At 39.9% G+C, this 21338-nt stretch overlaps 2 protein-coding genes across 2 annotated transcripts; one reads left to right on the forward strand and one right to left on the reverse strand.

Annotated features, from left to right (window-relative positions):
- Positions 1-2125: 2125 nt before the first annotated feature.
- On the reverse strand, positions 2126-15286 carry pias4a (protein inhibitor of activated STAT, 4a). The gene is made up of 11 exons (XM_005932433.2): positions 15205-15286; positions 12961-13342; positions 12757-12841; positions 12608-12649; positions 12334-12424; positions 10137-10265; positions 8755-8860; positions 8161-8234; positions 6907-7067; positions 5990-6141; positions 2126-5851 (listed from the first exon to the last, which is right to left on the reverse strand). Exons 1-11 carry the CDS (start codon positions 15229-15231, stop codon positions 5577-5579), a joined length of 1524 nt encoding a protein of 507 aa, XP_005932495.1. The 5' UTR covers positions 15232-15286; the 3' UTR covers positions 2126-5576.
- A 3773-nt stretch (positions 15287-19059) lies between these two features.
- foxq2 (forkhead box Q2) lies at positions 19060-21216 on the forward strand. Its single transcript, XM_005932434.2, has 2 exons — positions 19060-19975; positions 20598-21216. The coding sequence occupies exons 1-2, from the start codon at positions 19466-19468 to the stop codon at positions 20970-20972; spliced, it is 885 nt and encodes a 294-aa protein (XP_005932496.1). The 5' UTR covers positions 19060-19465; the 3' UTR covers positions 20973-21216.
- Positions 21217-21338: the final 122 nt, after the last annotated feature.

Below are 21338 nucleotides of genomic sequence, written 5' to 3' on the forward strand. Positions count from 1 at the left end.
CTATCATCTGGTTATGGACAGGAAATGAGTACATTAGAGGTACAGCTCAGGTCGATCGCTTTGCAGATAAAGTTAGAGAGATGATCTGGACATGTACAGAGATAATGATACACTGGACAAAAGGTGCTAAATATGGAGTCAGTGGAAGAAGAGGAGGAGGTTCATGGATGAAGTGAAGGAGGACACACAGAGGACTGGGGTGACAGAGGAGGATGCTGGGTTAGGGTAGGAATAGAGATGATCTACTGTAGTGACCTCTAAAGACAGCAGAAGAAAGAAGAGGCGCACTTATCATGTACTTCTTTTGTGGGAAAAAAATCCTGACAGTCTTGTGATCTGCTGTGACTCTTTAATATATCTTAGTCAAGTTCAACATCACTATGATAAAAAGAAACTCATCAATGAAATTTGTAATATTAAAATATTTACAAAATATTGTTGTAGTTGGATGGATCTTCCTTCCAGTGTGAACAAGCAGACATGTTCGTATTATTAAAGGTCACTTGATCAGATAAATAAAACATAAAACAGATGGTTTGTTATTAAGATTTAAGCAACCTGAAAAAACAGACACATCCATTACACTAAATAAGTGCTGCCCAGCAATTAACAAATAGATTTCAGAGTTCCACATGAATCACCAAACCTGCCAAACTCTAAAGATGTCTAAAGGTGTGGATGACTGTGTTTGATTCAGGTTTTTAAAAGTTTTTTCAGATGACCAATAATGTGTCCAGAACTGGCTGGTCCATCAGAGTAGAGGCCCAGAGCACCAGAATTTCATCACAGCATCTTTAAATAACTCTTCCAGCAGTTTGCCTTAAAACCCACTATAATAAAGAGATTTTTAGATTATTAAACTAGTGTTTGACATTAAAAACATGAGGCGAGCCCAGGTCTTTTGGGGTAATGTTCTCCCCACAGAGGAATCAACGCACTGGTTGGCAACGGAAACATGAGGGCAGACACGTGACCTCGGGAGAAGAAGCTTGCAGCTGTTATAAAGCACAGTGCTGGGTTGGTTTAGAGCATTGTTGCTGCCTTAGGGAATGAATTCCTTTCATGAATTCTTTCAGCTGTGATTTCCTCAACATTTCAAAATATGGTTCAAGTACATGTGAGGCCAGTAGACCCAAAACTGAAGTTGGACTGGAAGTGGAGCTTTCAGAGTAATGATCCCGTGCGTACAGACAAATCCAGGGAATGGCTCAAATGGAAGGGGGAAAAAAAAAAGAATGGCCTGCTATGCAGTTTTGAAGATCATGGTGATATAATGGAGGGATTTGAAATGGGAAGGAAAAGCAATAAAACCTTCAATAATCCTGCAACTGAAAGAGGCGTCAAAGCTTTAGTCAGAATGGGGACAAATGCAATGCTGGCATAATTTCTGCTAAAGGGGGTGCAAGTTTCTAAGAATAAAGGTGCGCTCACTTAAAAAACCCCATATATTATATCAAAGCCTTTGTAGCAGAAATGACTAAATGAGGCTGTTTTCATGTTGAAGTTTCTGTCTCTAATCTGTGGACGCCATACAGAAAGAGGACCAAGTATTTGTTTAGTCTTTTCTTCAGATGTGAAAAATGAATGTTGTTTTTTTCTACATTAAAAAAAACACACACAAAAAAAAAAAAAAAACCTCTGACAACTCCGGGAACTGTTTTTGTGACAGGATGGGAAACAACTACAGATAAATACGTGTTGCTTTTGTCTGTGATGAATATAAAGGTTTCAGTTGTGCTAAACCTGAATCCCCACTTAGACTGCAGTGTGACATTGTTCCAGTACGCTACTCATCGCTATCGTTCTCATTTCCTGTCAGCACTCAACGGCCTAATAATGGCAAAAATAGTTTACAAAATATTTCATGTAACTATGACATCCCAGTGATGTTACCAGTGGTAATCTTTTATTTTTAAAACAGTAAAACCCCCACAATCCTCCCTGATACTCAGGCGGGATGGATTTTATTCAAAACACATTTTCTTCTTCTGGAGTTGAAGCGTACCTTTTTTAAGAAAATGAGGCACGCCGAACAGTTCAAAGTTTGCAATCCATCACAAGGCTGCCCAGCTCAATAAATTCAGAAAATCTAAGATAAAAAAAAAAAAAAAAAAATGCAGACTGCTGTTTTTAAGAACTGATTTTTAATTAATTCCACACGTCAATAACAGCTGTTAGAATACGATCATTTTTTTTCCTTTTTTAAATTTTACAGTTTTATCCTCAACAGGCATCAAATGAGTCCCCAGATCTGAGCTTTTGGTACAGAACATGACAATCCACATGTTAACCAGTCCTCCCAGTAGTGAGTGGCATCAGCTTCCAGTGCTGCTGCCCTCTACAACTTCTTATTTTCCACTTGCCTATAGGAACTGGAGGCAATTCAAGGCTTAATAAAATATTATTTAAATTTTATTGTCTTTAATATGAACATATATAAAAAAAACAAAAAACAAAACAAAAACAAAACATTTACATCATGGATTGTAAGCCTCTGCCCATGCTACCTTATGCATTATTACAAGAAGAGATGCCACTACAAAAACACCAGACCCTCAGCTCGCTCTCTAGCTCCCAATCTGCAAAATTACCTGGCTCAGTTCCACAGCAACTACCTGCACCATCTCTCATCTTTAACCACAAGGCAATGAGAAGTTTAGGAGAGCCAAACAAATAATGACCTTCTCTAACATAGCAACAAATGAAAAACTTGATTTTCATATGTATAGCAGTTAATTACAAATGCAGAATGCCTTAAAGGCGGCTATTAGAGTTCTTTACAATATTTTGCTTCAAAGCACCTTAAATATCTTTTCAGGGACACACTGATGCGTTAGAGGCCAAATGCCATCAATCAGTCTTGTGCGGATTCCCAAAATATTTTTCTCTGTATATTGATTTTGTGAGCCGTCAAAAGAAGAAAAATGGAAGACCACATCTGACTCCATCTACTTTTTCAATCATCAACGACGTCAGAGGATGCACTTGGAACAGTGAGGCCTCAGATTGATGTGTATATGTCATTTCTGTGCACTTGAGCAAGTCAAAAGAAATCCTGTGCTGACAGTAAAGGGAAGCAAAACATGCAGAACGCCTTTCCAACCCTGTCACGGTGGAATAGGACCGCGTCCACTTTCACATTTTCTGATTCGTATGGACAAGACGAATGATGACAAATGTTCACAATGGGCGGGAGTCCCTTAATACGCACTACATGGGAGCTTTTAAAATAAATAAAGCATTATTAAGTCGATGAATGCTTCACATGAAAGTGCAAACAGCTCTAGCAAGTTTTTTTCTTCTTCTTCTGAAACCAACACTGATGATCCCCCTGCAGATAAACTCAAATGCATGCCCAGAGTCTCTCTTACTGCTTCCCCAGTGGGGGTGGCACAGAGCGGAGCAGACAGGTGAAGTAAATACAACAACTCTAATGTTACTCCAAGAAGCCACTCCTTCTGCCGATAATGTTACAGCACTGACCAAGAACAGGAGGATAGGATCCGAGCCAGTGTTCCTCTGGGCCTACAAGACGGGTATCTGCAAGATTAGCTACAAGCTTAAATAAAAATGCTTAACAACACAGAATTGGGTAAAAATCTACAATCAAAATCTAGAATAAGAAAACGGGGAAAAAAAAAAAAATCGAAGTTGTAGCTGTGGTTAACACTGCCACCAATCCCAAGCAGTAAATGCAGAGAAAACACTGATCCCTGTGTGAGGAGCAGCCATCACATACAGACAATATTAGTGCAGGTGCAGAGGAAGTTGTAAGCCTACAGCATGTAGCAATTAAAGTCCAATTCTATTGCATCAAATAGATATGACCTTATCTACATTGAAAGTAGGCAGAGAAGGGCTGCTGGTCGAAGCGCGCTACTTGTTCCAGACACGACCATCTGTAACCTAATCAATGACTTTCAACTTGTTGGGGTTGCACTCGATGACACTTCATTAAGTTTTGTTGTGTCAGACATGTTGAACCCACTGCAGCAAAATACTCCGAATGGCACTTTGACCCAGGTCGGATTCATTCAGTGGCAAAGAAAGCAGCGTTCAACAGCAGAGCCGTGAGCACAGATCAATGTACATCTCCACACCAAATACCAGCAATGAAGAGCTCCAGTCTATACAGAACTATGCCAAGTATTATGTAGATTTACCACAAACTATTAAGAGAATGTCATGGTCTTAAATAAATATGATAGTTTCAAAGCAGGTCACAACTGTGGGATAAAATGATGACTCTGAAATCCTGTTCTGTCCACTTGACTGGAAAATATTGATTTAAACATGCGGTCGCGGACTGGGGTTCTCATCTAATGGCTAGCTCAGCTGCGCTTAAAACCATAGGCTTCACTCTTTACTACTTCAACAAAAAAGGCACCTCATAACCATTTCCCCTCAGTGAACTCTTAAAAGATGTCTGCTTTGGCATAGCTGCCACGCAGTAATTTTGATGAGCTAGATCCATGTGGAATTCTGAGATACCAATCCTAAGAAATCCTGTTACAGACACAACTGCAGAAATGTTTTACAGAGTGAAACAGTTGCTGACCAGTTTTTGAATGTCTCTCACTCCTACAGTTAGCCTGGTTATTCATACTCGAACTCTCCTTCAACCAAGATTTTTCGTTTTTTTGTTACAGAGGGATCAGAGCTGAATGAAACAATGGAATAAAAAACAAAACAAAACAAACAACAACAAAATGCAGGAAAACACTATATCCAGTGTAAAATTGGATTCAGAAAAACTCGTCAATTCTTCCGTCTTCTTTCAAAGCTACTCTCTGGTCAGTCTGCCAAGTTTTTATGACTGAGGTAGGTTCTTTTTATCTAAGGACAAAATAAAAATGGAAATCACACACTGAAGCCAGTATTGTGTCCTGCCATTTCATAATAAAAATGATAAATTCCTGAAAAAACCCTTTCAAGCTTTGAATTCATTCTGTCAACAAAGAACAAAATAGGAAAGGTTTAAATTTGCATCACACTTCAGATATTTCTGCTGTGTCCTCCCACAAATGTTTTCACTTGTTTTCCACCTTCTACCAAAAACTACTGAGGAGCTTCCATTTTCAACTTGCCTGTGCATCACAACTGTGACAAAAATCAGAGACGCAAACATTGAACGCCCATGGCTAAAAGAGCCAGGAATTCCAAGTCATATACAAAGAGAGACGAGGTCGGAGTGGGAATAGTCTGGAAAGAGAGAAGCAAGGGTTGTGACTGTGGTGGGGTGCCCAATCCATTCAGTCTCTTCAGCAGAGGCAGGACAGTACAGATGTTCACTGTAGGGTGACAATTGATCAAGAAGTGTAAGAGTAGCTTCCAGTGGTGTACAGTACAAAGAGGAATCCTTATCACTGTAGACTGAAGAACCATGGACAGTGCATGTTTGAGTACGTGTTTGTCTGCCTGCCTGGATATAAACCAGAGCTGCTAAAAGGCTCTGACGCTGGGGCAAAAGGGCGGGTTGTTGCATCTAGTGGATTACTGTGTTCCTGTCCTCACGTTTTAAGGCCCCTGCCTCTCTGTCTCTGTGTGTCAGTCTAAGAGGGGACAGAGTGGTGGGGTCAGTAGGCAGTGACCAGGTCCTTGTCGTAGTTGTATCGGCCCCTCTTTGGGGCAGGACTGTCGGCGCTGTCCTCAGTGTCCTCGCTGTCTCCTCCAGCCCCACCCCCCTCCTCCTCAGAGGAAGAGTCAAGAGTCAGATCTACCACCGCACCTCCACCCGGTGCCACAGCAGGTGCTCCCGTGACTCCTGGCATCCCCACAGAACTGCTTCCAGACTTGGCCGTCAGACTAGTGCTGCTGTGGGCTGGTGAATGGCCATTTGCTTCGGGAATGCCTACAGAGAGGAATACAATTTTAAGGTAAGGAAGAAGATTTTACTCTCATTACCTTCAGCGCACACAAACACACACACAGTGCAAAACCCCCCCAAAACAACTACAGACAAGGGGATGTGACAGGGCTGAAAACTTACATATATCAACAACTGGGTAGTCAGGTGTGTTACTGCGTTCTCTTTCCCGCTCCCTCTCCTTCTCATCTCTGATGGGTCGCCAGGAGCCGTCTGTTAAGTACTCTATCTCCTCAATGTCCTCACTCGTTTCTTTTAGAATCTCAGATAACAGCCTGAAATGCACACCGGCCATTAGAGAGACGTCACAAAATAAGTTTATACACGGGAAAATCAAACTAATAGCTCAGTTCTCACTCAAACGCACAATTAGAAATGAAATAATAATACCATTATTATATTATACCATTAATGCCATTACAACATATATATGTCAAGATACTGAAGTTCCGATGAAGAAAAACACAACATATACTTTAATCTCTTTCATGAATGAAAGGCCATTTAGGAAAACAATACTTCATGATTACACTTTCAAATATCAAACCTGGGTCAGGTAAAAAAGGGTCTTTCAAGCAAACTTAGTTTAAGGAATGTAAATATATGTTGCACAAAGCTTTCAGTCTTTGCTACAATAAGATGTGTTTGTGAGAGCTGCTGAGAACTTCCAAGAACAAAACCGTAAATTGCTTTTTTTTTTTTAACATACTTTTCGTATTAAGAATTATCTGTTGTGCTGGTAAATGAAACGCACAAGTGTCGCTTCTGTAACATAAATGAACAGCAGGTGGAGAATGACAAATTTTGAAACACAATGAGTTTTCATACCAGACCAAATAAAAAGAAAAAAAAGAAAGCAGTACATGTTGGTGCATGGTTGAGCTTGTATCAAGAATCCCTAAAACATCTCTGCAGCTTCAATGATGTTCCTCAAACTGGCATCACATACAGGTACTCAAAATTACACAATACAAACTTTAAGAATTTACTGACAAAGCTGCAGGGGCGGGACAAGTCAAAGCATGCTCTCATCTCCTTACCCATCAATAGTGAGGAGCTCAAATGGAGCGGGCTTGTCACAGACTGGGCAAGTCCATGTGGGCTTCTTTTCATTCATCTGAAGGAAAAAGACTGCATCGAAACACTGAAGGTGGGCACAAGTTAACACTCGACATGGTACCCCAAGCCGCATCTTCACCAGCTGGAAGCGAGAAAAAAGGAACAGATGTGATATCGGTTGATATCATGCTTTTTAAAACATTTTGGGAGTTTTCTAATAGCTAAATAAATTGAGGGGCTTTTAGACACAGCATGACAACAGAGCCACAGGACTGTGAAACAATATTTTCCGACAGCACGCACTGCACTAAAACAACATTTCTCTCTGTATTTGTCAATCGATGTCCTGGAAACAAGTTTCCTTCCAAATGGTCACAGAGTTTCCCCACCCACAGACATTAGTGGGCGAGCTGGCCCCACCTATTACACACTCCCACAGATATATGTGGTGAATAACTTTGGCAGTGTTTTATGAGTTTAAGGAGCAATCTGAAATCACTTTACTATTTGACAAAGACCTTGCTCTTATAGTCAAAGTTTGTCGCTGATATCCAGCTTGGCCTTGTCCTTCCTGTAATGTTTTCAGGCTGGCCAGGTCATCAGTGTGACAATACTTATTATGAGTCAGCTGCTTCCTCAGAGAGGATCTTGTCTCACAGACAGGATTCCCACTACACTGTGCTGGACTGCAGCTGGTAATGGCAATCCTATCCTGGAGGTGTGCTGCAAGTTTCTGGACTGCGAACAGACACTATAACAACTGGAAAACTGGTTCATGTGCTGCTCTGTCAAGCTCACAGAAGCTGCTGAGCAGCACAAAGGCTGCCGTTGAGAGCTGCAGTCCAAGATGGTGGAGTCAGAGTATGGCCACAGGATGAGACTCGCTAGAGAGTCAGCCTATTACACTGCTCAATTATTTGTCACAAAGCCATTTACACCCCAAAACCTTATTATTGAATAATGTATTAAATAAATGTGCATGGACACAATGAGTTTTCTACAAACGGATATTCACTGTAGAACAGCAGTATAAACAGCTTTGATTTCACTCCAAGGTTGAATGGATGTAATGGAGGTAAACTGTTTAAACGGAATATTCGATTAATGTAGTGAAGATATTCCCTCTACGCTGTAGATTGTCCTGCTTTTCTGCTCCGACTGAGCGGAAATCATAATGCATATTTGAGTTGCTTTGTGTTTTAAAGCCCCTCCATTTGTGTTCAGGATGTACTCACTGGACAGATAAGAGACACTCTGAGTCCTGTGGTCGCAATCTCGCTCTCTGGGTCGAAGCGTAGTTTGTCTTGTACTGTAGATAAATGTAAGTACACGGTTATTACATTCTGTACCAGACATTATTCTACATTATTTAAAATTAACTACACAGCGAGAATGGATATAAACCGTTTTTACTGATAACGATTCCACTTAAAGATCACAGTTTCTACTGAATCCTAATCAATGTTCCAAAAACTTAGACCTACACAGGTTTTAGCCATCAACAATTATTTTATTATGTTAAAACTCAAAATTTAGTGTTGAAACTCCAAGTGCTTGCTATTATTAGTCTGATGTCATTACTTTACAATGTGCAAATATCCAAGACATGTGGCAGGACTAAAAAAGAAAATGTGTACACTGGAAGAACAACCTCGAACTGATCCTTGACACACATCCGTGCAAAATCCAGTCATACCAGAAACAAAATGTTCAGTTATTGACTCCTACATTCTGCACTGCAGTGACTTTGTGTACCTTTCATCTTACTCTGAATGTGAAAGCTGCAAGCAAAAATAAAATATTTTGGTGAGTGTAAAAGCAACACTTACTGCGCTCACGGCAGCGTTCTGCACTCTCAACTGAGCAGAGTTTAAGCTGGCTGAAGAGGTCTGCTGCGGTGAAGACCCTCACTAAATACACCGCCACAGAGTAACGCTGCAAACACAGATCAACAGATTTTTAATAAAATGTAACAAGAATTTATCCACAGAGAATCGGGAACTGACAGTGGAATTTAAACACGATGTTATTGTAAGAATTCACTCAAAATTTTGAAACAGAACCATCAAACTAGTACAAGGTAACCTCTCTAACGATTATGAGACATCAGTGAATCTGCAACTTGGACAAGCAGCACATAAAATTATTTTGTATAAAGAATGTTCCCCATGTTTGATTGTGGTTACAATTCACAGGCGAGTGATGAAATATTCACCATTTAATCTTTCCACGTAAAAATATATATATGAGACTCGCTAGAGAGATAAAATAATAACAATCCATTATTATTTTCGGTTTTATTATGTGACAATACTGGGCAGCACTGACGAGTTATATAGTTAATTATTACAGTTATTGTTAAATTAAAGTGTGAAGCTTTTTTCAAATATAGTGTTTACATTTTTAAATAGGGGATTAGAGAAAACAGTCCCTACGCTATTCTTGCGCTTACATTTGACTAATGTTATATCACTGTATCAAACTTTAATTAGAAGAAGTGTCATCAGTGACAAAAGTCCACTACAAAAGCAGGATGGGAAATGCCATTTTTGTACTTACACTTAGAAATGTTCCGGCCAATAAAACTGTGTGTGTGTGTGTGTGTGTGTATATAATGCCACTAATATCATTATTAGTTTTCTTTAAATACAGTGATATTTTGAGGCTATATCGCCTACCAGTTATGGATTATATCACACAGACCTCTTCTGAAACTTGTTAGGCCAAGCAAATTTTAGACTTTTACAGACTCTATATGCTGAGCAGTGAATTTATTATTTATACATGGCAACTGCAGACAAAATGTGTGGAATGTGCATTACCTCAAGTACACGACACTTTCAAATTGAGCCGTTTCATCACGTGTGATCAAGCTGTGACTAAAATGAAGTTGCTCAAGATTTGCACAAACCTTCTTGTTTGTACAAAATGTGATAACAAACCTAACCAAAAGTCCTTCTGTCTACACACATACTCTCTCAAAATACTCAGTGTGGTTGGCAACCGTGATTACAAAGGTGTATTACACATGCAGTCGAGTGAGGCCAATGAAACACTCAAAGATCTACAAGTATCAGCATGCCTCGATGAATTACAGAACCTTCCAAGAGGAGCTGGACAGATTAGCAGAATTAAAAAAACATAAATAAAAAATATCTGTGCTAATGACAACCCTGAGAGCTACGGCTGCAAAAGACAGGATTCAACTGACCTTTCCAAAGTTTCCCCAGGTGATGGTGACTCTGTTGGTGACATTGGAGAGGTGCAACCACGGAGTGATGTTTATAGGACGACAAGGACGACGAGGTTCAACACCAGGCTTATTGGAAGGATAATATCCCTGTAAAACACACACAATTTGAAAATAAATAAGACTGCAACAGTTAATTATGGTAAATGGCCTGCATTTGTATAGCGCTTTTCTAGTCCATAGGACCCCAAAGCGCTTTACACTACATTCAGTCATTCACCCATTCACACACTGGCGATGGCAAGCTACGTTGTAGCCACAGCTGCCCTGGGGCGCACTGACAGAGGCGAGGCTGCCGGACACAGGCGCCACCGGGCCCTCTGACCACCACCAGTAGGCAAACATGGGGTTAGTATCTTGCCCAAGGATATTTGGCATGCAGCCTGGGATCGAACCACCGACCTTCTGATTAGTGGCTGCCCTGCTCTGCCACCTGAGCTACAGCCACCAGTAATACAGTAATACTTCATCTCAAATATCTTTTCATAATTTCAAAACAGACACCTTCTTCTCACTACTTTTAGCACAAATGAGGGTTGTTTCCTTTGCCATGCACAGCTAACCTGCAATATGAGCTGGAGGTCATATTTTTAAGTGTTGATTTACCTTCAATCAAAATATTCAGTTTACAATAGGGCTGTGACATATATCATTTGAGATAATACCAGTACAAATAAAAAACAAAACAAACAAGTTAAATCATGATATCAAAGCCACGTGTTCACTTCTACTGCTAGCACAACAAGACAAGCCCCGACATGCCTTGAGTGAGAGCCACATGACAGCCTGTGATTACAATTCAATAAAAAGGGAGTAACTTAAACAATCTTTATGCATAATTTTTCTCTTCTGTACTTACTTTCATTATTATTATTATTACTGTACATCCAACATTATTATTGCACTACAATGATGCTGGCATCTTGTAGCAATCAATCATGTATTAGGTGCTTTCATGAATGACCGCAGATCTTTGGAAAAGGATGGAATTTTCCCTTTATTTTGTTTGCACTGGGTGTCTGTGGCTCAGGAGGTAGAGCAGGTCATCTACTAAGTGGAAGGTTGGTGGTTTGATCTCTGCAGATGCCAAAGTATTGTTGGGCAAGATACCGAACCCCAAAGTGCTCAAATGCATCCACCCAAATGTGAGTATGTATGAATACAAAGTGCTTTTCATTCGGGCCTATAATAGGGTAATATATATATTATAAATTATGCATGCACGTATAGACATGTGTGTGGATGGTTGAAAGAGGCATGTTATATAAAGCACTTTGAGTGCTCCAGTAGAGTAGAAAAGCCCATTTAAATAAATGCTGCTGCTTGCAAGGTACGATCATAAAACATCATTCACTATAGTTTTCTACATCGATCATAAATATCATTATTGGAAATGGCAATGAAATACTGTGTTAAATTTTTCAGACTTTAACCCAACGCTAATTTACAATATCAAAAATGAAATCTGATATTTAAGAGAGTGAAATTTGTAACAGATGTCAATTCCGCTTGAAAATGACTTAATTATCAGAATTATCAGGCTAGCAGCTTAAAAAAAGAAAAAAAAGGAAGGTTCAAATTAAAGTTTAAAAGTGTGATTACGAGGCAAGGGAATTTAAACGTCTTAAAATTTCTTGAGACATTTAGAACTCACGTTATCTAAAGCACAATGGAGCTTTTCAACAATTCACAGTATGTACAAACAGTCAGAGATTAAAATATCTGTGTACTAGACAGAATGGCAGGATTAGGCCAGGAGCCCAACTTTAGACATTTATGGTCATCTAGGTGCTACCCTGCCAGTTCGATTTCTTGTGGCACACCTTAAGCCACATAGTATTGGCCAGCTGGAGAGCTTCCTCCTAAAGTTTTGTTTCCTGAGGTCTTCAGATAAGCCAACATCATCTTTACCCAAATCTTATTTTTCCCCTTTATGTTGTTCAAGACACACTTACATTAGGTTATATTATCCATCATTGTCATATTATGACATTTTATCACTGACCTGGTAAAACATCTGTGACTGACACCCTGAGTGTATCTGAAAACGATGCTATGAGCTATGATTGAGAACACACTTCAAAACAGGAAAACAAGCCCAGCTTTAGTCATGTCTGTATTATGAAGGTGTGGGACATTTCAGAGTTAATCAACTCACCGGCACATGACAGTAGGACTGATTAACTTTGACAGCTATGTTGGGAGGATACTGGTCCTCCTGAACACCAATGGAGTCTGTGTAACAGATTCTGCAACAGAGAGCAGTAACAGAGGAATAAATGAGTGAGGTCTTCTATTGTAAGAGACTAAACACAAACACTGTATATACAAAGAAGCAATTTGTCCTCGTTGGTTTGAATTATGATATTTTTATGACACAGTCACTACCAAAAAATCAACCCCCCCCCCGAATGTTTTTACTGGGAACTTACCTAAGAACCACTTGGATTGATCGGATTCCTGGACGAAGTTCACTAAGAAAATAATAGGTCACGAATTAAAATGAGCTTCACAGAGATATTTTTATATTAACCTGGGGTTAACCTAAAGTGCAGTTTTAACAGACAGTGTGACTTTTTACCTTGCATTTCGAATCTGGTCTGCTTGGCTGGGTGTTAACTCAAAGATGCACTGACTGTCCTGGAGTTTCTCACTGTTCTGGGCAACTGTAAGCAGATGGAGACAAAATCCATTGTAAAAAGAGAACAGTGCAAATTCTCAACGTCGAGTAAAAATGCAACATTTTCCAAAAACACAAAAAGCCTAACAAATAGTCCACACTCACTTAGCTCTGTTGGTAGTAGCAGTGTCTCTAAAGTTTGGTAGAAGGGCAGTGGCACTAGCTTCACCTCTGCTGCAGGTGTGGTGATTGGTTTGGAAATGCCGTTGAGGTAGTCTGCGCCCTGAGAGGTGGCAGTAGGGGAAGAGCTGAGGGATGAGTAGTTAACTGGGACACTTTCCGGACGTCGTGCAGCCAGCCATCCAGATGTTTTAGGGAAACGTGACTCGTAGAGCTGCCGGACGTTTTTCAGCAGCTCTGGGCTGTATTCGGTCTGCACTAGCCTCAACGCACGCCCCACCAGGTCTTGCTTCAGCCCACTTTTGCTGCGACCCATTGAGGCCAGCAGCGTCTGCAGGTCTGAGACCCGGAAACTTTTGACCATATTCTAGTGAGAAAACAAGACCAAAAAAATAAAAAAATATAACAGGATCACAAAAACAATTAGATTTCTGGAAAGGCTGAAGTGACAAAGTTAATTTCCAAGTTCAGACTTTTTTTTCAAGAGCCACATCTCAAATGAAGGAGTTTATACAATGCCAATTACCATTTTCACATTTGTCCAAGAGAGGAAGATACATGTTGTTTATATTCTTTCATTTTACTCAAGTAAATCTATTAAGTAAATGAATGAAATAATTTAATATTGTGTCCAAAGTCCTGCGTAAACACACCTACACACTTCTTTTTAACCCTTGGAAGATGCACAGAGTTAATTACAGGTAACTTATATGCAGAACAGAGTTGTTCACCAAACTGCTTGGTACTTGCTAAAATTAGCATCTGTCCTTGGTCACTTTAATCCTATAGAGGATTTAAAGTGTGTTGTAATTAGCTGGCTATATTAAGAAGTTCACTTCCAACTCTAAGAACAATGGCTTGGCCATGATTCAAGTGATCACACTAATTGTGGTAGTGTTAATTAGGCTTTAGAACCATAAACTTCCAAAGGTGGCTTAAAAGTATGAATAGAACTTGGAAACGCACTAATTCCATCCACACTATCTGTCATTTAACACACAGAAAGCTAAAGGAATAGTCTGGCAGGTTCAGTTACAATGAAATAGGTGCCTAAAAACCACTATTTCTTGTTAGTGGCCTAGAAATGTGAAAATAGTGCAATAGTTCTTACCTACATGAAACATATACATACAATCTGTTTACAGTCCACAACAAATGTAAGACAAATACAGCTTTGCAAATTCTGCATGTTTATGGCTCCATTAACTGTTTAATATAATTTTAATTTGTTGTTTATGGCTTAACAACCTCATTTGTACACCAATCCGAAAAATGTAAGCTGAAGACACACCGTAGCAGGCGAGGATGTTTATTTAGTAAAAACATAAGAGGTGCAGACGCACATTGAACTGCAAAGTAAACGCAAAATCTCTCATTCTCGACATAATATGCGCCAATTTTCTGCAGCCTATATACAATACTTGCATAGCATATGGAATCGATTATATGAATACCGTATGTGGTCGTATCATCCTATGTGAGGTCGTTTTTTTTTTTAAAGAAAATTATTATTTACTTATGATGAAGCAGAGAGCACACGAACTGGGCTCTAGGGGCAAAACACGGGATGTTGTTGTTTAGCCGCCAGACAAGCCTCAGCTTTGTCTGACATGGCCGAAATAGACATAAATGGAGAACTGCTTCATGTCTATATTTAAAAAACAAAAAAACAAAACAGGACTTTATGGATGGATCCGACTGAACCGCTGAGCTTCAAATACAGCTGCGTTACAGACTGCTCAACCTCACTTGAACGTTGCTAGTGTAGCCTGCGCTATCGCCGGGCTAGCTTCTCACACTCGGCATTCGATCACGACTGCTAGATATTTTGACAGGTGCACAGTTCAATAAACTAACCGGTGAACTACAAACAGATATTCCTGTAAGCCAAATAACGTCAAACGGTAACATGCCAGAAAGCAGGCTAGACCAAAAACAACCACACGCTTATATGGTCTCATCATTCATTTTCGGTGTCTTCCTCCAGAGCCAGCGTGATGCTAGGTGAACCAACGCACTTGCCTGGTTAACATTTCCAGGCAGGCTAGCTACCTTAGCACCATAGGCTAGTTCGTTTCGTCGTGCTTGAAATACACCACATTTGTAAGAGTAAATACCCTTTAATAATATTCGCACAAAACCCACAGTTTCCCCACAACTGGGGTGACTTTCAGCCCACAATCCCGCGCACGTCTCCTATCAAATCAAAGCCAACCAAGCTCTACTTGCCATCGCTTCCACCAGTTCGGCCGCCATCTTCGTGCAGCAGTACCGCGAGAGTCAGAGACGACGGCCAGTCTTGCACCAATGGAACAATGACCCTGCTTCGATAGACAGTCATCTCCAGCCAATCACAGCGCGACTTTTGCCAGCATCCGAAGCGATTCACTGAAAATAGGCGGGACCACGTTGTTTTAAAGTTACAGCACAACTTTTTTAAAAACACTAAGAGGCAGGTCTCCCTTCCAAAATAGGCCTCTGTGTCGATTAATAACACCACGTGTCAAAGTATTCTAATATTGAGGCTGTTTCAATTTTATAGTTTTGCGATATTCTGAACTCGTGTCTTAAAGATAGTTTAAATTCAGCGTGACGGGAAAGCATGGGCTGTCAAACGGATTGGGTCGCATGGTCCCTTCAATTCCCGTCCGAGCAAAATATTCCATTTCAGGTTAGTCGACCAGCCGTGAGATGTGGCGTTAATGCTTTGTCTGAGGCATGTTCATAATTAAATTAAAACGACTTATTAAGAAAACACACTTAGACTGTAGGTATAGTCCTGCAATACCTACTCTGAATCACAAATGCCAGGTTGTGTTGAGACATCAGCAAAATGGAAATATGTTTGCTGAGGGAAATATCTGCTCCGATTGATGATCCAGCCCTGCTTTTCCAAAACTCTTCACATGTGGGCAAAGAATAGCCTCATGGAAAAACCAAAATCAATTGAGGGAATTGCAGTATCATGTAATAACATGGCGTGTTTTGTTGTGGCTCCGTTTTGGATGGGAAACGTCAATAAGGCAGTGCTGTATTTCAAAAAGAACAGATTGCTCTGCTTCTGTGCTGACTTACAAAAAAAAGATTATATTAATTTAAATTACAAATAAAACCTAAATGGGAAATCTGAGATTCCCTTACTTCAGTCATTCATGCATTCATTCTCTGTTTAGTGCACCTCCCCCTCAAAACAAAACCCATAATCTCAGCTTCATGTTTTACACAGTAAAGGCTGTTATTTTTAGAATTCTAACTCTTCACGTTTTTGTAGTCACTGCAGTGACTACAAAAACGTAGTATGAGGCTGAAAATAATTTAATAAAACTAATTACAATGATAGCTTGAAAGGTTGCATAGAGTGGTGTTTTAATGTTGTGCATGCGTGTCTTGTTCCATTACTTAAACAGAAGAGGGCAATATGGTCCATGATTTGACCTGACTGTGATTAAGTGCATCCCCTCTGTTAAACTGAAAGAACAAAGCAGATCACCATACTGCTGATGCCTACAGGCTAAAGCTGTAAATGCTACGAGAACAGGGTGGGTTAATTATACTTAATGTTAAAACAGTTACATCGTTATCCATTCTCTGCTGAAAATACACTTTTATTTGTGTAAGATCCCAGAGATATTCAGAATAAAAAAACATTTAGGTTGAATAACTGTCACACACTGATTTAAATAAACTTTTTTAGGTACTCTTGTTCAAATGCCTGTTAATGCAAATATCACATAGACGTGGTAAAGATGAGCTGTTGAAATTCTGAGCACCAGAATGGTGTAGAAAGGTAATTTAGATGACTATCTCCACGATATGGGTTTCAGTATCTGATGTGTTGGATTGAGTATTTCAGAAACTGTTGATCTACTGTTATTTTCCTTGAAAAGGAGAAAATATCCAGTGAGAAGGGGTTCTGGCCAGACTGTTTGGAACTTACAGGCAAGCTAAAGAAACTCAGTTAACCACTCGTTACAACCGAGGCAGAAGAGCATCTCTGAACACACATGTTGACCCTTCTGTCAGCTAAGAAAATGAGACTAAAGTTTGAGTGATCTCACAAAAACTGGACAAAATGACAGTCTCAATTTCTGCTACGTTTGGATGCAAGTGTCAGAACTGGGGTGAACAATGAAAGCATGGAGCCACCCTGCTTTGTATTATTGGTTCAGACTGCTGTTAGTGGTGTCATGGTATGGGGGCTATTTACTTGGCACATTTTGGGGTCCTTAGTAGCAACTGAGTATTGTTTAAACACCACAGGTTTTGTGAGTGTTTCTTGCTGACCACGTCCATCCTTTTTATGACCACAGTGTACTGCAGTGTCTTCCAGCAGGACAATGCATGACATCACAAAGTTCAAATGATCTCAGATGACTTTGTTGAACACGGGAGTATTCAAACAGCGCCCACAGTCACCACATCTCAGTCCAGCAGAGCATTTTTGGGATATGGTAAAATGAAGATTCACATAATGGATGTGCAGCTGAAAATCGGTAACACTTTATAATACTATCTGCAACTAAAGGTGTAACTCCCCTGTAATTAAAAGGAATTTCAATGTGTTTTATTTAAAATGACAACATTTTATTTAAATTTATCAACAAGTAAAAGAATTAGGGTGGAATTTCATGTTAATTTTGTGGAAAAACGAAAAATGTTTCTCCATCCAAACCCCCTTATTCTAGTGCACCTACCTTTAAGTATTTGTATGTAAATATAATTATATTGTAATTTAAAATAAACTATGTTGAAATATATGTTTATTAGAGGGGAAATACACCCATAAAGTTTTACTGGCAAATCTGTAGCACTGTGTCATGCAATCATGTCACATTACTGGTGTGCCTAACAGAGTGGCTGGTGACTGTATAGCCTACCATAGACTGTAAGTCTGATACAGTTTCAGTTAAGCACTAGAAGAAGCAGGCAGAGAGTATGCACATAATGTGGCGTTGCTTGAAGAAATTTTCCACTGATCAAAAACACACAAACAATACCTTTCTGTAACTATGAAATCAATTAACATTGCCAAAAATGTTAATTTCAGCAGTTTGAAGCACGATGTACATTGTAACATAAATAAATCTGATATTTATTTGGCTGAATCTGATTCAGCCAAATCTCCTTTTTGTTGACATTACAACATACCTACAGAGAAAGGTTTAGAAATGTTCAAACAACATGTCAAAATTGATTTAAAGGAGATTTTTATTCCATAAGGATCTGAAACAAAACCTTCATTAAAAGATAAATCTTAATCAAATGTAGAAATGAATGACTTAATGAAATAACAAATTTTCAAGTCAAAGGAAATAATTATTTGCATACAGAAAAAATAAACTATATTAGCCAGTAAAATATCCTGCACAGTTACAGAACACAATATAATACGGTTTAATAGTAACCACAGACAGTTTTTATCTTTAAGACAGATTTTAAACAAAATATATAATTATGTTAGCTGAACTAAAAATAATCATGTATATATGCAGTAATTTATTGTTACATGTTAAAAAATAATTTTTCCACTATCTAATAATTGAAGTAATAAAAGGTATTTGGTAACAAATTAAATAAAGATTTTGAACGATCCAATATTAAAAGAGTTTATATCAAGAACGGGAAGTGAACCTTTCTAATTTGTCATTCATACGCTTCACTTTTCTGTAACCTTGTCGCCGTCGATGGCTGCAAGAGACATTAATGGTCTTTGCAAATAAAGACGTGACTTATCTCCAACGTGCTGAAGTTGACCCATTAATTACTCCTCGATGGTAATTGAAGTAATTCTTTGGACAGTATCCTGGACAAAACGACTTTAACAGGATAACTCTGGCATCTAAAAGGCCTTTGATTCTACATCCACCTAACATCCATCCTTTGCACACCATGTCTTACTAAATCTTGAGTGTTTAATCTCCCGTAATTACAAAGATTTGCTTAGGTTAATAAAAATAATCCGCCTCAATTGAGACCCCCCACTTGGACCTCCCCTGTGCCTCCTTTGCCCCTTTCTGTGAGGGATAAAATCACAGTCATATAAATAGAGTCACCTTCACATCTTTGAAGCACAACTCTTTGATTCGGGAGCAAAAGGCTGACGGATACCAAGTGATGGGTTTGGATTGACAGGGTTATCAAAGAATCGAAAAGATTTACCGAATATTTCTTGGCAAACGAAGCGTCCGCATTTAGTCTTGGCGACTGACGTCATTTCCACAGGTTGAGACTGGGTCACTCGTGAGCGCATCAAGGTTAACAACAGTTGAGAGGCTCATCTTTATCTGTGATCTTGTCAACAGTAAGTCTTCGGTGAAAGAATTTAGTGGCAGCGAGACGCTGGCTTTATGAAGGCTCCTAATTTTAAAGAACAATAGACATGCTGTGCAACTTAGATACACAGTTTTGAGAAGACGTTTGGGAGAGATATTTTTTATTCATGACCTGACACCTGTTCAACAGTCAGCTTGAAATCAATAAAACCTCTGCCATGAGCTTGAGATATTTTAATTCAGAAATGACAATGGAGGAAAGAAGCAGCCGCAACGGAAGCAGAGACAGACTGGGACTGAGCTTCACAATTGACTACCTGCTCTTTAATAAAGGAGCCAAAGCTTCTAAAGACGATGCAACAGCAAGTCGTGCTGCAGAGCAGATAACGAACGACATGCCAGGTCGTCAGAATCCTAAACTCGAAGAGGTGGGGATTCGCTGTGAGATCCAAGAGAAGGGTCTACAGAGGTCAGAGGTAGATGCTGAAAAAAGGAAAGCCAAAGAAGATGAGGGGGATGAAGACCAAAAAGAGGAGGGGGAGGAGGAAGTGACCACCACCACTACCACCACGTCTGCGAGCTGCGGTACAGAGAAGTCTGCGGACAAACCCAACCAGTCATACATTGCACTCATCTCCAAAGCGATCCTGGCGTCTGCGCAGAAGAAACTGCTTCTGTGTGACATCTACCAGTGGATCATGGACCATTACCCATACTTCAAGAGTAAGGTATGTTCATGTCTAGTGGTTTTCTATGTATGTAGCACAAAGCGATAGATATACCGTACAGGAACTCAAAGTGAAACTGGGCGATAATTCGAAGCAGAATTTCCAAGCAGATGTTTGCTGATGTTGTTAAAACAGGAAAACAGAAAAACATCGTTCCCCAAATGTGTTTAATTCAGTCTCTGAAAACTAAAGTGGCTGCCATTTTCGCAAATAAAGCGACCTACTTGGCGCTGGTAATCTGTCTGAGTGGTTAGGCAATTAGGTGCTCACAGGGACACTAGATGATCTTGTTGTTGGCGAAATCACAAATAAAGTAATCCTGTTGCTAGGTTGCAAACTGCCTCTGCCTTTACCAGGTGCTACAACAGATTGGGTGAAGCCTAGTGGATTAAAGTTGATCACTGGTTTGACGTGCTAAAAAGGTAACTCAGGGTGTTGTGACTTACTCAGATCATATACGGTCTTGACACGCCACAGCTCATGCTGCCAACAACAGGACAAGGTGACATCCTGAAGCGGATCAGTGATACTTAGCAGCCCCTTATGTTAATTTTCCAATGGGGACACATTGTTTGACCCCTGCTTTAATTTTGACCTGACATATTTGTTTTCTTGTTCGCAGGACAAAAACTGGAGGAACAGCGTGCGTCACAATTTGTCCCTAAACGACTGTTTCATCAAAGCGGGCCGGAGCGACAACGGTAAAGGCCACTTCTGGGCGATCCACCCATCAAACTATCAGGACTTTTCCAATGGAGACTACCACTGCCGAAGGGCAAGACGGAGGGTACGCAGGGTGCCAGGACAGCTCCCACTTTCCTCCCTGAGCTCGCCCTACCACCCCGCCATCGTCCGTCCCCACAGAACAACCTGCTGGTGCTGTCCTCAGGCCTCTGCACTTCCTCTTCAATGCTTGGCACCCAGACTCTACTGGCCTTGGTCCAGCATGCAGCCACAAATTGGGCTCCACCTGGGCCTAAATGCCTCTGTACCCTGAGATTGAATTGTTTGTACTGTTGAGGTATACTATACTAACAGTTTGGCCCTGAAACACTATTACTTAAAAGAGAAATTTTTTAATCTAATGATTATATCATTAGGTGATGTTAAAACTGAAATGCCCTCTGGCAATATTACATTATGTTTATATGCTTGTTAATGAGTAAGAACAAAGTGATTTTAGGGCATTTGATGATTCAATAAAATGAATGTCTTAAAGCTGTGGCCCTTCTTGAGTTTATATTCAGAATGTTTTAGAATAACAAAAATAAAGTGTTTGGAATCAGCTCATTAAAAAGTGTGTTGTCAGCTCTGCGTGCATGTGTGTGTGCAGAGGGTGTGTGTGTGCGGATGTTGCTAAAAG

This window comes from Haplochromis burtoni, unplaced genomic scaffold, assembly GCF_018398535.1.
Source record: "Haplochromis burtoni strain Fernald_Lab_line unplaced genomic scaffold, NCSU_Asbu1 Contig_13, whole genome shotgun sequence".
Classification (NCBI taxonomy): domain Eukaryota; kingdom Metazoa; phylum Chordata; class Actinopteri; order Cichliformes; family Cichlidae; genus Haplochromis; species Haplochromis burtoni.